At 25.5% G+C, this 14,226-nt stretch overlaps 1 protein-coding gene across 1 annotated transcript in view; it reads right to left on the bottom strand.

The window, feature by feature from the left end:
- The window catches only part of LOC100204966 (methionine synthase), a 72,573-nt gene that overhangs the window by 33,707 nt on the left and 24,640 nt on the right, over positions 1-14,226 (bottom strand). The window contains exons 8-12 of the mRNA XM_065806142.1: positions 8,969-9,028; positions 8,784-8,878; positions 6,549-6,649; positions 4,564-4,625; positions 3,644-3,711 (exon numbers count right to left, since the gene is read on the bottom strand). Of these exons, the coding sequence (XP_065662214.1) occupies positions 3,644-3,711; positions 4,564-4,625; positions 6,549-6,649; positions 8,784-8,878; positions 8,969-9,028 (386 nt within the window). The remainder of the gene's footprint in view (positions 1-3,643; positions 3,712-4,563; positions 4,626-6,548; positions 6,650-8,783; positions 8,879-8,968; positions 9,029-14,226) is intronic.

The raw sequence follows: 14,226 nt of genomic DNA on the forward strand, positions 1-14,226 counted from the left end.
TCAGATTCTATTCTCTATCTCTATAAATCTCAAATCCGGCCTTGTATGGAATATTGTTGCCATATCTGGGGCGGATCCTCTAATGATGCTCTTTCTCTTTTAGACAAGGTGCAAAAACGCATTGTAAACATAGTTGGACCTGCTCTTGCAGCCAACCTCCAACCATTATCACATCGTCGTAATGTTGCTTCTCTTTCTCTTTTCTACAAATACTATAATGGGCACTGCTCTAAAGAGCTAGCGTCTCTTGTGCCATCTACTATAATTCATTCTCGTGTTACTCGTCATTCAATTAAGTGTCATCCTTTTTCTGTGACTGTTCCTAAGTGCTTCAAAAACGCTTATTCGTCTAGTTTTTTTCCTCGAACATCAGCTCTTTGGAATTCGCTTCCTTCATCTTGCTTTCCTGACTCAAATAATTTGCAATATTTTAAGTCGTCTGTCAATCATTATCTTGCTCTAAAATCTTCATCTTTTCTCTTTCAGTAACTTCCAACTTTAATTAGTGGCTGCTTGCAGCTTTGTTGGAAGCGAAGATTTTTAAAAAAAAAAAAAAAAAAAAAGATTAAAATTTAAAAAAATATTTGCAATATTTTATAGCATCGAGCAATATAGGTAAGAAAAGATGATTATTGAATATGAAGAAATAAAAAAAGTGATAAGCCAAAAAAAATAAAATTATAATACATGTGTATATAGTATGGAAAATAGTCATAGCTTCCTAGTCCTAACATAAATAATTTTAAAAAAATGCAAAAACATGCATCAAAGGACTAGACCGAGCGAAATAAGAATAATTAAATTTCTCTCTTCCTAATTTTTTCCTTACTTCCCAAAGTGAAATAAGGAAAAAATTAGGAAGAGAGAAAGGATAATAAAATTAAAAATATATATTGAACAGATGTTCAGAATAAAACAAAGACACTATAGTAAAGTGTGTAGTGAAAAATAATAATGATAATTTAAACACCGCGCATGTAATAGAAATGTAATAAAAACAAAACAGGACACATAAGTAACCATAAACCTACAGTAAATACAAAAGTAACCATAAACCTACAGTAAATACTTAAAACAAATATACATATGTATAGATATATAAATATTTAAAATGAATAAATATAAAATGATAGGAGGTATAAGATAAAGAAAAAACATTGCTTTTGTGTAATCATAATTTATGCAGTGGTGGTAGTAAACTTCTCCTCAGAATTGCATTTATTATTACCTGCGATTCGAAAAGGCTTAGCACCAATACCTAGTTTATCCCGTCAGAGAAACATCATTGCAATTTATAATATGCCATTTATGCTTAACCCCGTGATTTATGCCTACTCTATACTGCAGTAAAAAAGGACTTTTCTACAAACAGCCAAAGCCCTAACTTCACCCAAATTTGTAAAGCACTAATATTTTTGAAGAAATAATATGGATAGTGAGAGATGTGAATTCAATACCAAATAATATAACAAATTTAAAATAAAATAAAATAATATATATATATATATATATATATATATATATATATATATATATATATATATATATATATATATATATATATATATAATAAAATATAATTTTTTTAACAAAAATGACAAAAAACAATAAACTAAAATGTAAATGATGATATAAAATAATAAAAAATTATTCTAATATAATAGAAAACCACAAAATACTCAACTACTCTACCAATATGATAAATGCTGTTAGATTAAACTTTATTAAAAATACAACAAGTTGCTAAAATTGGTATTTATTGGATAAATAAACTCAAGCCGATATGATATCGAAATATAAATGAAATTATAAAAACAACAAAACCATACAAAGTATGGTTAATGCCGCCATAGATACCTAGATCGAATGTTGCTAGCCAATCAAAAAAACAGGTTTTAAATAAAATATAGCAATAACAGCGAAAACAGTAAACAAAACCACTACAACGTCAAATGTTAAAAATTACATAGGGCAGGAATATTTTTACATATATATACACACACATATGTATACAAACATATATACATACATACACACACATACCAATGGTTGTCGAAGTAAGTATCGCATGTTCCAGTACAAAAGAGTCAAGTATTACTAGAAACCAGCGTAAAAAATCTAAAAGATAATATAAATCCTATGTGTAGATTTAACATCTACACATAGAATTTATATCTATGCATATTTATATTTGTGTTAAGTAAGTTAAACATTTGTATATAATGAAGATTTATGTTTACTTATGTGTCCTGTTTTGTTTTAGGTATACTTTAACAATAAAATTACTGTTGACTATAATTGTGTACAACCTTTTTCTTCTTAAAATAAATCTGTGTTTATTCTGTTCGTTTTTCTTTACATCTGTTCATTTTTCTTTGTTTTTATTACTTATCCTCCTTTATATAAAAAGTTTTTTCAATAGAAATATTTCATATTTTTCTGTGGGCTTTCATTGCTTAGTCTAGTTCAAGCACCGCAGATTACCTGCATCAAATATAACAAAAATATTATATTTATCATATAATATAATAATAATCTATGTAACTTTCATTGTAATTCATTACTACTATTATTTTTATTATTATTGTAACTGTTTTTATTTTTATTATTATTTTTTTTTGTTAATATTTAAAAAAAAAAAAAAGCAATACTATTTACATAGCAGAAAGTATTTCATTTACAATTTATGTTTTATTTGTTTTTTTTTGTTTTACTTTTTGCACACACATCAAATGACTTAAAAACATGCAAAGGTGTAATTATATATTATAACTGTAATTATATATTATAACTGTAATTATATATTATAACTGTAATTATATATTATAACTGTAATTATATATTATAACTGTAATTATATATTATAACTGTAATTATATATTATAACTGTAATTATATATTATAACTGTAATTATATATTATAACTGTAATTATATATTATAACTGTAATTATATATTATAACTGTAATTATATATTATAACTGTAATTATATATTATAACTGTAATTATATATTATAACTGTAATTATATATTATAACTGACTTAAATAGGTAGAACAAGAGCAGAGTGTACAAACTGACAAACAAAACATCAACTGAGGGTTTTGGTTTGGGTGAGCAATTTTAATACCAACCTAAAATAATTATCAATTATGGTAAAATGACAAGATTTTACCACAGTAAAATCCAGTGAAAAAAATTTTTAAAGTGCTGCATCTTTGTTAAAACTCTTATCTTTATTTTCCTTCTTATAAGTTTAAACCCTTCATCTTAAAATCTTCATTTTAAAACAAAAATCTGGCAAATTCAAAATAACACAAAACTACAAACATTTACTAACATAAGGATGAATTAATATTATTATTTTTATTAATACCAAAGATATTTTCTCTATTATTTTATCCTTCGTGATATTTTTGACATATTTACATTACTGTTGACTTTATTATTGAAATAATTGAAAATTATCAAATATAATTAAAAAAAGCCTTTAAAAATGGGTGTAAATAAAATTAGTTTAAAATCAGAATAATGATGAAAAAATGCAAAAAAAAACATGCAAAAAAATTAATTAAACAAGGTAATCAAACAGTAATAAGTTAAATATAATTTCATATAGAAAATAAAATGTAACATAACTTACTTGATGTGAGCAGGTGTTGTTCCGCAACAACCCCCCACTATGTTTAATAAACCATCTAATGCAAATTCCTATGTAAATATATAATTCACAACCTAGATCATTAATTGCATAAATAATGAAAAATCAATTATATATTAAAGAAATACAGTATAGTTTTATTATAGAACAAATTTTCAATTTAAAAATCATTTTCCTGGTTCTATTGCTGCCTAAAATACCCCAAGGAATTGAGACATTTGAAATTCAATATCTAGTTTTTTAAAATCTTTTAAAGATTTTACAAAAATTGTTTAAAAGATGAACAGTTATTTTTTTCTGTAAATATATTTATAGTAAAAACAATTTATTTAACAATGCTTTTGCTAAAAGAATTTTTTACAAAAACCAAAAACAAAACTATTTAAACCCATTTAATGGTTTAAATAATTTTATAAAGTATTTATGGGACATTCACAAAAAAATCACAATGGAATCCTAGTTAGCTTTAGTAGTAAGAAATGAAATGATTGAGTCAATCTAATGCAGAAGTACAAGATAAAAATTAAAGTGAAAGCATAACACTCACAAACTGAGAATAAGTCAAGACAAGATGCAAATCAAAAAGTGAAGTTAAGTGACAAGTCTGGAAAAGTTAACTATTTAAGCAATTATGTCTGGTGAACTTCGCAAGAGGTAAAATTCAACAGATGAAAATTTACTTTAAAAACTACACATATTTGCAAAATATAGATTGTAATAATTTGATTTTAATAATGGCATTTATATTAGTGAGTCGCACGCCATGACACCCCAAGTAGAAAACTGTGTAGCTGCCTTAGCCTAGGCAATCTTTTGTGACCTCAACAACACCTACCAAAAGCACTAAAAAGGACACCATGCATACACAACATGCATGGTATCCAAAATATTAAAATAAATACCCTAATCTTTTCGGCCATTGCTTCAGGGGTCTCATCATACTCACCAAAATGATTGGGTAACCCTGAAAATAAAATAAAATTAAAAACCTACCAACTCTAAGTATCACTTAAGTATTCACATATTTTTTATCATTTTTTTATTTTTAGCAAATTCTAAAACATTGATTTACTATTAATTTGTGAATGATTTACAATAATTGTAATATGAACAAAAAAAAGGAAACATGTATTTATGACAATTGAAAAAACGAAAAATGAATTAAAGTCAAATTTCACTAACACAGTAGTATGCAGCCCACGCAAAGCTCTTAAAGGAAAAATTTTACCACAGCTTATGGATGGCAATAAATTGCCAACCGTAAACTGCTAGAGGTCGGCATCAGTTTGACAAAAAAAAATTTACACAAAGAGGTTACCATAAAACATAGAAAAGATGTTGACAGTTAGGTTGGCATTGCCAAATGCCGACCCTAATTTCGAGGGTTGAGTATGTAACAATAAGATGAGAGAATAAATTTTAAAATGAAAAGTCCTATTTCTCTCAAACTTTCACTGAAATGCCAAAAAACTGATTTCATTATTAATAACAAATAAATTTTTACTAATTCTAAGCAATCTAATCTTAAAAACTAATTTTACCGAAATACGAAATTACAAAAGTGTCCAATCAGATATTAAAAATAAATTATTTTTTAAGGCTTTTGTTTAGTTTTTACAAAAATTAATAAAAATTTATATATTTTGGAATCAAACAACTTGTTTTAAATAAATGTTAAAAATGCAAAAATATTTAGTTTTAAAGCCAAGTTGTCAAAAAGCAGATATTGCATGCAATTGAACAAGACAGAACTACAAAAAGACATAGCTGCTCAGTTTAATAATCAAGCATCTAGTCAGAAAGGCCACAAGTTACATCCAAGAGACAAGATAAAATTTTAACTTGTGTCTTAAAAAATAATCCACGCAAGAATGTTAAATGCTAAAATAAAAGAACTGAAATGTAGTGTTGAAGCAAACAAGCATCGTTTAAGGTCTGCAAACCTATTTGAAAGACATTTGGTAAAGAAAGCTTTTGCTTCTATAAAGAATCAAAAACCAATCATAACATTTGCTGGCGAACATTTAAACTAGACAAGAGAAAAAAGGGCAAAAATACTTTATAGTGATGAAAGTTTTAGTTATTTGGATCTGATAATATTTTGTTTGCTGCTCAAAAGAGCAAAGACCTTAAATACCAGTTATCAACACTAAAACTTTAGTTTGCTTCAATAGAAATTATGTTGATCCTATCCATTTGATTAATGGCATAATGGGCAAAAAAATGCACCAGTATATCATTAAGGATGTTATGCTGCCTTCATGCTAAAGACACAATGTCTTGAGGATGAATATTTCAGCAAAACAACAATCAAAAGCACACTCCAACCCTCATAAAGGATTTTTATGATTTTTAAAGTCCATTTATGGAATGCTTTTTGTAAAATCCTGATCTTAATCCAATGGAAGATCTATAGTAACATTTTGATCTACAAATTTCTGGTACAAACCAACAAGTAAACATGATTTGAAATTCTAAAATGAGAATGAGAGCTTTTGAATTCAATGTTTTGCCATTGCCAAACAGTAACAAATGCTAGGGATTTCACAAAGAATTATTAAATCAATTTACTTTAAATTAAAACATTTTCAATTAAAAAAAAAAGTTAAAAAAAAAAATTATCTTGTAATATATATTTTTCCTGCCTGGATACTCTTACGCATGCACATTTTAAAAAAAAACTTAACTTTTAAGATTAGATTATTTAGTAAAAATTTATTTTTAATAAAAACTCAAGCTTTTGACATTCCATCAAAAATTGAACTTCTCATTAAAATACTATTTGCTCTTATCCGATTACTTGCTACTGTATCATACTGTAGCATGCTACTGTATCTGTAAAATACTGATGTTTAATTAATGAAACTTATTGTGAGAGCCAAGTTACCAGCATTAGGGTAGCAGATGACATAACCCTCAAACATCAAACCAATTCTTTCAATAAATGGTCGTATATCTTCAGCTCCTAATGCACAATTCAAACCTAAACTAAAATTAAATGGTTCATATAATAATAATAATTTTTTTTTTTTTTTGCAACCATCATCAATCTAACTCTTCACTTAACACAAATAAAGATATAATATGAGCAACCAATTACTATAACACTTAAGCAACCAATTAAAATCACACAAGTAATCAAAATCATTTCCATTCATTCATGCAAGTATAGCACATGCAATTAAGCAAGAGAAAGAAAAAAAACACAAGAGAAAGAAAAAAAGCATAAAAAAGATTACAATAGGAAAAATATTAAACACGAGTATTGTTCCTCAATATCACTGAATAGTAAAACAAAAAATTGTCAAAAAAAATTTTTTTCTAATTATAACAGTAAAAAATTTAATAACAATAATAATATTTTTGCTAATAAAAATATTTAAAAACATTTTCGCAGCTATTACATATTTATGAAAATGGCTTTGTTAGAAGTAAATGACCCAGGCCCCGCCTAAAAATGAGACTTTTTCAAACCCAGCCCCGGCTAAACTATAAGATTTAGCAGGGGTTAATAGCTGGATCTAGAAAAAAATGTATAATACTTTATATGTTATAATGTTATGCTTACATTTACTATTTATTAAATACTGGAAAATATTTATACATTTTCAAATTCTAATTTACTTTTAACAAGATTGCAAGCAACCACTATTAAGTTATGAGTTACTTTAAAATAGAGAATAAGTAAAAATACTAGGAAATGGTTAACTAAAGACTTGAAAAGTTGTAGGTTGTATATAAAAGAAAAACATGAAGATGGCTAATAGTTATAAGGTTTTTTTGATTTACAAGGAAAAAAACTGGATTAATAAAAGTTTTTATAGCATGAAAGGACAGATACAGTAAGAGAATGAAACTTGTTGAATAAGAAACAAGCAAGAATGAGTTTTGATTTATCATAACAGAGGCTATAGCTTGTTTGAACATTGACCACAATTATATTTGTAGAAAAAAGAAAGAAATGCAACCTTACAACAATGGTAGAGTGGCTCAAGTTTGGCAGATAAAGCAGCTCTAATTTATTACTATTTTTTTATATATGTTAATTCCCCTCCCCAAAGCTGAAAACGCCACTACAGGCAAGGAGGCTACTTAATTGTCAATCATATAACTCCGAAACACAAATCTTGACAACTAAAGCCGCTGTGCAGAGAAAAATATTGAGAGCGGTACTACCAGGGATTTGGTGGGGATTGAACTTGGTACCTCACACTTATAACGCTTTAAGGGTACCACAAGATATCTTGTGGTACCTTTAAAGTTACTTGAAATAAGAGTGTAGGCCTTTAAGAATAACTTTATTACTGCAGTTAGTAAGAAATAATTTAATAATCTCAAAACTTTTATATAAAGAAACTAAAAACAGAGTGAAGACTAATCGTAGGATAGTTGGAGAGGTCAAAGTGTTTTCTAAAGTTTTAAAAAATTGGAACTACTTATATAGCACTTTTTAAAATTTAAAAATTTTTAAATATTATATAATTAATAAGAATAAATGTTAGACTTACTTTGGTTAATGACATTGTTGAAGACTAACCAAAAGTCTCTAGAACCTCACATCTGATATAAGATACAAGATTTAATAAACAGAGAATAACAGAGCTTAATATCAGACAGGAACTTTTTACATTAGCTTCTTGAAATAATAAAAGGAGATTTGTTTTTTAGAGAGATGTTCTTGTAAAAAAGATTTATAAAATGATTAATAAAGCAACTGCTCAAGATAGTGAAAAATGAGGAGTAGAATGAGGTTTGACTTTAAATTGAAGAGTAGGAATAAAAGCTTCCAAACTTTTAGTCCAGAAGGAATAAAATCTTCTGAGATGCGTTTTATGCATACATATTAATGACATAAACATATATGTTTGCTATTTATTTAGATGCTGGCATAAAATATCCTTTCATATTTATATAAACTTTAGTATTTATATGGTGTTGTATTTGCCGAAAGAAAAGATGATGATGATGATTATGATGATGATGATTATGATGCACTTTATGCATACATATTATAGATATTTAAACTAAAAAAATAAAAGTTTGTACAGAAACTAACAAAAAAAAAACTATGCAAATTTGCCTGTAAATATATGCAACAATTTTTAAATAAAATAACTTATACCACATAGGGTTAACATGACAAGTGCTGATCACAAAAGCTTCAGTAGTCTGACCAGATAGAGTACGCCCACTTTTATCAACAATAGTGCCTGACACCTAAAAGGTGTAATTATAAAACAAAGACAATACAAGTAATATCATCATTATTGTTGCCATAGTCATTGTTGTTAAGGATAGAAAACTTACAAAGACAGGTATTCTTTTGTACTTTTCTTCAAAAAGAGTTTCAATAGCAAACAAAGCAGCCTAAAATTTTAATATTAACTCAAATTTAAAGGTAATAACTACAAGACACATTATGTAGATTAAATTTAAAGGTAATAACTACAAGACACATAATTAAAATTAAAGTTAATAATTAGGGCGTTTAGGCCCTTTTGTTTTCAAAAAATGCCGGTTTATTTTGCGTGCCTTCTGATTGGTTTTTTTTTTTTTTAAATCTCGAAGCTAATTGTGTTATTTTATTTACAAATATTTGGTGATTTTATTATCTACAAGTTTCAAGTTTTAACTTAATACTATGGGGCAGAAGTTATATAAAAGCTGAAACGTTTTTTTTGGTAATTTACTCAAAGGACCATAAAGAGATGATGGAAGTAAATTGCTATGAGTGAAAACTAATGTAAAAACTTCAATTTTAACGATTTTACTGTTTACGGAAAGATAAAATATGAGCTTTTTAGCCATTTATTGAATACTTTAATGCTGTAAACAAGGAGACTTTTTACTTTTGAGTAAAAGAGACATTTTTGAAATGTAAATACTTAACACCTTTGTTTTAACTGTTTTTATGATGTTGTCGCGATGCTTTTTATGTATTTTAGTGGAAGTTTTGTTTTGTTTGATACTTTAGTTGAAAAAAGATTTATAAAAAAATCAAAAAATTAGATAAGAAAAGCTTAAATTCTACTTTTTAAAAATATATAACAGCAATAGTCGAAAATAAAAGTTTAAAAAGTTTTGTTTTTAAGAAATGCAAATCGCTTGGATCTCTCCTTAACTATGCTGAGTAATACTAGATTAAATTTATTATTAATGGCAATAACTTGACACAGAATATATAAATATTACTAAAATGTGTTTTTTTGATTGAGGATTCCTTAAATACAAAATAAACGACAAATTTTCTTTTATTACTGGCAACTTTGTTAAAATCGTATAATTTTTTTTACTTTTTAGTTACAAAATATTATGTGACATTTTTTCATGTGTCATTTAAAAACAAATTGTAACAAGTAATAATAGAGTAATAACAAGGTGGTGATCGAGAGAATAGGAACACCATTTGTTAAATTTTTCTTATTAAAAAAAAAACTATGAATATTCTGTCTTATATTGTTTAATGATCTTTCAGTTTCTAAACTGATTATTCTTATCATCATTATCATTTGAAAAAGCAAAACCAGTTATCAAAAATAACTTTCACCAGAAAAAATTGATTATTCTTTAAAGTTTGTTTATTTAAGTGGACAAAACAATGGGGACAAATGTTTATCAATTATTTTTTTATGATTTTGAACAATAATTTTTGATTACTTTAGTAGTTTATCAGATCATAAATTTCTTCAAAATACAAATGTTAATGATTACCAGAAAAATTGGAAAAACCAATTGCAAATATTAATATTAAGAAATTCAACTAAAAAAAAGCAAAAAACTTGAGAGATTGCTAGTTTTGTTAGCTGTAGCAAAAATATTGTTAACAATCCAATTAAACATTTTCCAATGTATATTTCATTGTGTAACATTAAATCACATGGACATCCTGAAAAAATAGAATAGAATATTGAGTCATCACAATATTTCCAAAAAAAAAACATTTAAAACAGCCAGAGAAAAAAAAATGAAGTAGGAGATCAAATCAGACATTATTGACAAATAATAACATTTGACAATCAAAAAATTATAAGCCATCACCTAACTGTGCCTTATATGCTTTATGTGCCTTTGCAGGCTTTGCAGTACCTTATATTCTTAAGCAGGCCTTTATGAATAAAAAATGCTTAATGCATTCACGCAACAGAGTTTTGAGTGTCATAAAAAATTTTTATTTGCCTTTCATATTTATCAACATTAACTTTTTTGCACTACCGCAATATACTGAATTACTGATATTTGGGTTCTGAGCCAAAACTCTAACCACTGCGCCACGGCTGCTCAGTTTAATTGAATAATTTACTCAAAACAATGTAGAAATATTATTATGTAATAATGTTATCAAATGTTTACATAGATTCTGTTTTTTTAACATATAAAAATATTTGTTTTCTTGACACAATCATTTTTTACATATAACTAAATAAATAAAAAGATTTTTTATACCTTGAATATGTATCAACAGTTTTGCAGATAACAATTATCTTTTATTTTTAAAAAGTCAACAAAAAATAAACAAAAAACTTTAAATATTCTAAGAAAAAATAAACAGAGTAATAATTAATTTTTTGAAGAGCAATTTTAAGTATAAATTTTTTTTTTTTTTAACAAAATGATTGCTAAACACTTGTGTTATTAAAATGTGTTATTAACACTTTTGTTATATAAACAACTTCAATGTACCTATTGTACATATTTTTAATGTTTACAAAAAACTTCATTTCTAGTAAAATAGAGTAAATGTAATAAAACTCTTATAGTTTTAAACGATAGACAATTGCGGTGAAAAATTAAAATTTGTTTATTAAGCAAAATATAATAATAGTCGCATTGAAATTTAAAGTCAATCAAGTTAAACCTAAGGATGGTTAAATATAAGAAATATATTTTGCATATAGGTTAGCTTATTTTAAGCATACATTCTTATAATGAACTGTGTCTGTCAAGAGATAAAATCAATCATTATATAGCAACCAATTGATTAAATTTTCAAGAGCCAAGCAAAGTTAAAAGTAAAGTATTTTAAAGTAGGGAGAGTGGGGCACCATGATAGACTTGGTTTTTTGTAGAATAAATTTATACCTACAAAATTAAATTTATTAATTACCAAAATATAACAGGGTAAACTCGTGAGATTATTTAAAGTAAAATTAGAAACTTATATTAAGGTATATTAAGGTATATTATCGAGGTACATTACCCATAGGGTGGGGGTACCTTGATAACATACCTTAATAAATCTTATAAGGTACCTTGATAAAAAACTATGAGTATCATTAAAAAAGTAAATAAAAAGTATAAAACTTAGAGAAAAAGCAGGTTTTTACTTGAAAGACAAACAAAGTAATAATTATAATACAAATAATCTATCCAATAATCCAAATCACATTTCAGAAATCCAGATAATATATTGTTTTAAATGTCAATATACATATATATCAGATAATATATGTTCTTAATTGCCAATAAATAATAGCTATGTATCGAAATTGGATCTTCTAGCATTACATTTACATTAGCCTCCTAAAAATTAACTTTAAATTTAAAAGAAATGATTTTTAGAAATGTTTATGACACAATGTAGTCCTACTTTGCCGTTTTAGGGCCCCTTACAAATGTTGTATCAAGTTACCCAATACTAATAAAAAACAGTTGTTTTATTTTTAATATCAATTTGTTTTTTCAATAGTTTTGTTTACTGAAGAAAAGAGCCTATGGATTGTAGTTTACAAAATAATGTTAATTACTGATAGACAAATTGAATAAAATACCTTAAAACTTAGCAACATACCTTAAAACTTAGCAACTAATAAACTATTTTGTAATATCACAGGCCTTGTTTTAAATAAAAAAAGTGCTTAACGCATTAGCTTAACGCGATATTTGACGTCATAGGCTTATCTTTATTTATTTTTTATAGACATTAAATGTTTTAACTACCGCAATAAATAAATAACCGAGAACTGGTTTAATTTAACAATTAACTCAATTAACTAAAACAATGTATAAATGTTGTAAATGTGAATATATTATGAAAAGTTTGTTGTGTTTTCAATTGTTATCTTAATATCAATTTTAGTTCAATATTATGAAGTAAAATATATATAATATATATATATATATATATATATACACATATATATTCATTATTTTCTAAAAATTGTAATTGCGTTATTTAATAAAAAAAAACAATTATTTTTTATTTTTTAAAACTTCGGGAGTAAACAAAAAATATTAACATATTGATAAAGGAAAACCCTTGTTAATTACTTGAACAGCGATTTTGTTTTGACTAGCAAAGAATAAGTTAGGTTTTTAAGATATTTCGTATATTAGGTATATTTATGTTGTTCAGCGTTTTCACTTGCGTTATAAAAAAATATAAAAAAGTTTAATGCCTCTTTAGAGCATATTTTTGCACTTCGTAAGATCGTGTTCGCCAGGAATTTAATTGTTTAATAAATGTTTTACGTTATCTTATAAATGTTTTACATTTAAACAAATCACAAAAAAACACAGCTATAGAAAATAATCATTTTTAACAACTAAATTTTTTTTTTTTTTATGAATTTTATTAAACAAAAAAAAAAATTAAATTACATAAAAAAGTCTTAACTATGCAAATTCTTTTGTTAATAATTCTCAAAACAAAAAACTTTTTAAATATTTCTATGCAATCGTGTAAACTTAAAAAAATACTCAAATAAAACAATATAAGTATAATTATAAATCGTATCATCTGTTTATAATAAGCATTTGTTAAAAATTGTTCATAAAAAATTAAGTTTCTTAACTTATAAAACAAACTCAAAAGTATTTTAATTTTATTACTAAACTCTTTTTTTTTGTTAGCAAGCAATCTATATTAGAGTAATAAAATAAAAAGAAGGAGAATAAATATGAGGTAATCTTTGTTAAGAAACATTCAATTTAATTATTGAACAATATTTGTTTTTATTTGTGTACCTACTTAAATAAAATATACTGTTAAAAAAGTCAAAATCAAGCTTAATGAATTCATTTATCTATATAAACTTATAATTTTTTATTATTTTTTAGAATATATAATTTTTTTTTATTACATGATTAGTTCGCGAAGACTATCTGTTAAAAGATCATCGTCACTATCAATGTTTTTTGTAATATAGATTTGTATAGAGTTTTTATACTGTATTTTTTATTAAAATCATCTGTAAAAAATTATTATTTAAGGATTGGCGAACTTTTTTCATTTTGTAAAATATTTAGAAAAGGTTAGCATAAAATTACGTTGAATACAATCGTTATAAAAAGATAAGAAATATCATCGCAATAAAAAGTTACAACAATTATTTTTAACGTAACTACTTTCAAACTTTTGTAACAAATATTTTTACATATCGTCATTCAAAAGTTAATGTGGTTTTTTTAAAAATTAATTGCTTCTTTTATATTACCGATAATTGAAAAAGTTAAAAAATGATAAAAAGTAGCTTAACCAAAATCGCTCTACGGGTACGTAAAAATCGCTTAAGGCGTGCGTAAATCGCTTTAGGCGTAACGGTTCAAAACAAGGCCTGTATATCATA

Source organism: Hydra vulgaris, chromosome 09 (assembly GCF_038396675.1).
Source record: "Hydra vulgaris chromosome 09, alternate assembly HydraT2T_AEP".
Taxonomy (NCBI): Eukaryota; Metazoa; Cnidaria; class Hydrozoa; order Anthoathecata; family Hydridae; genus Hydra; species Hydra vulgaris.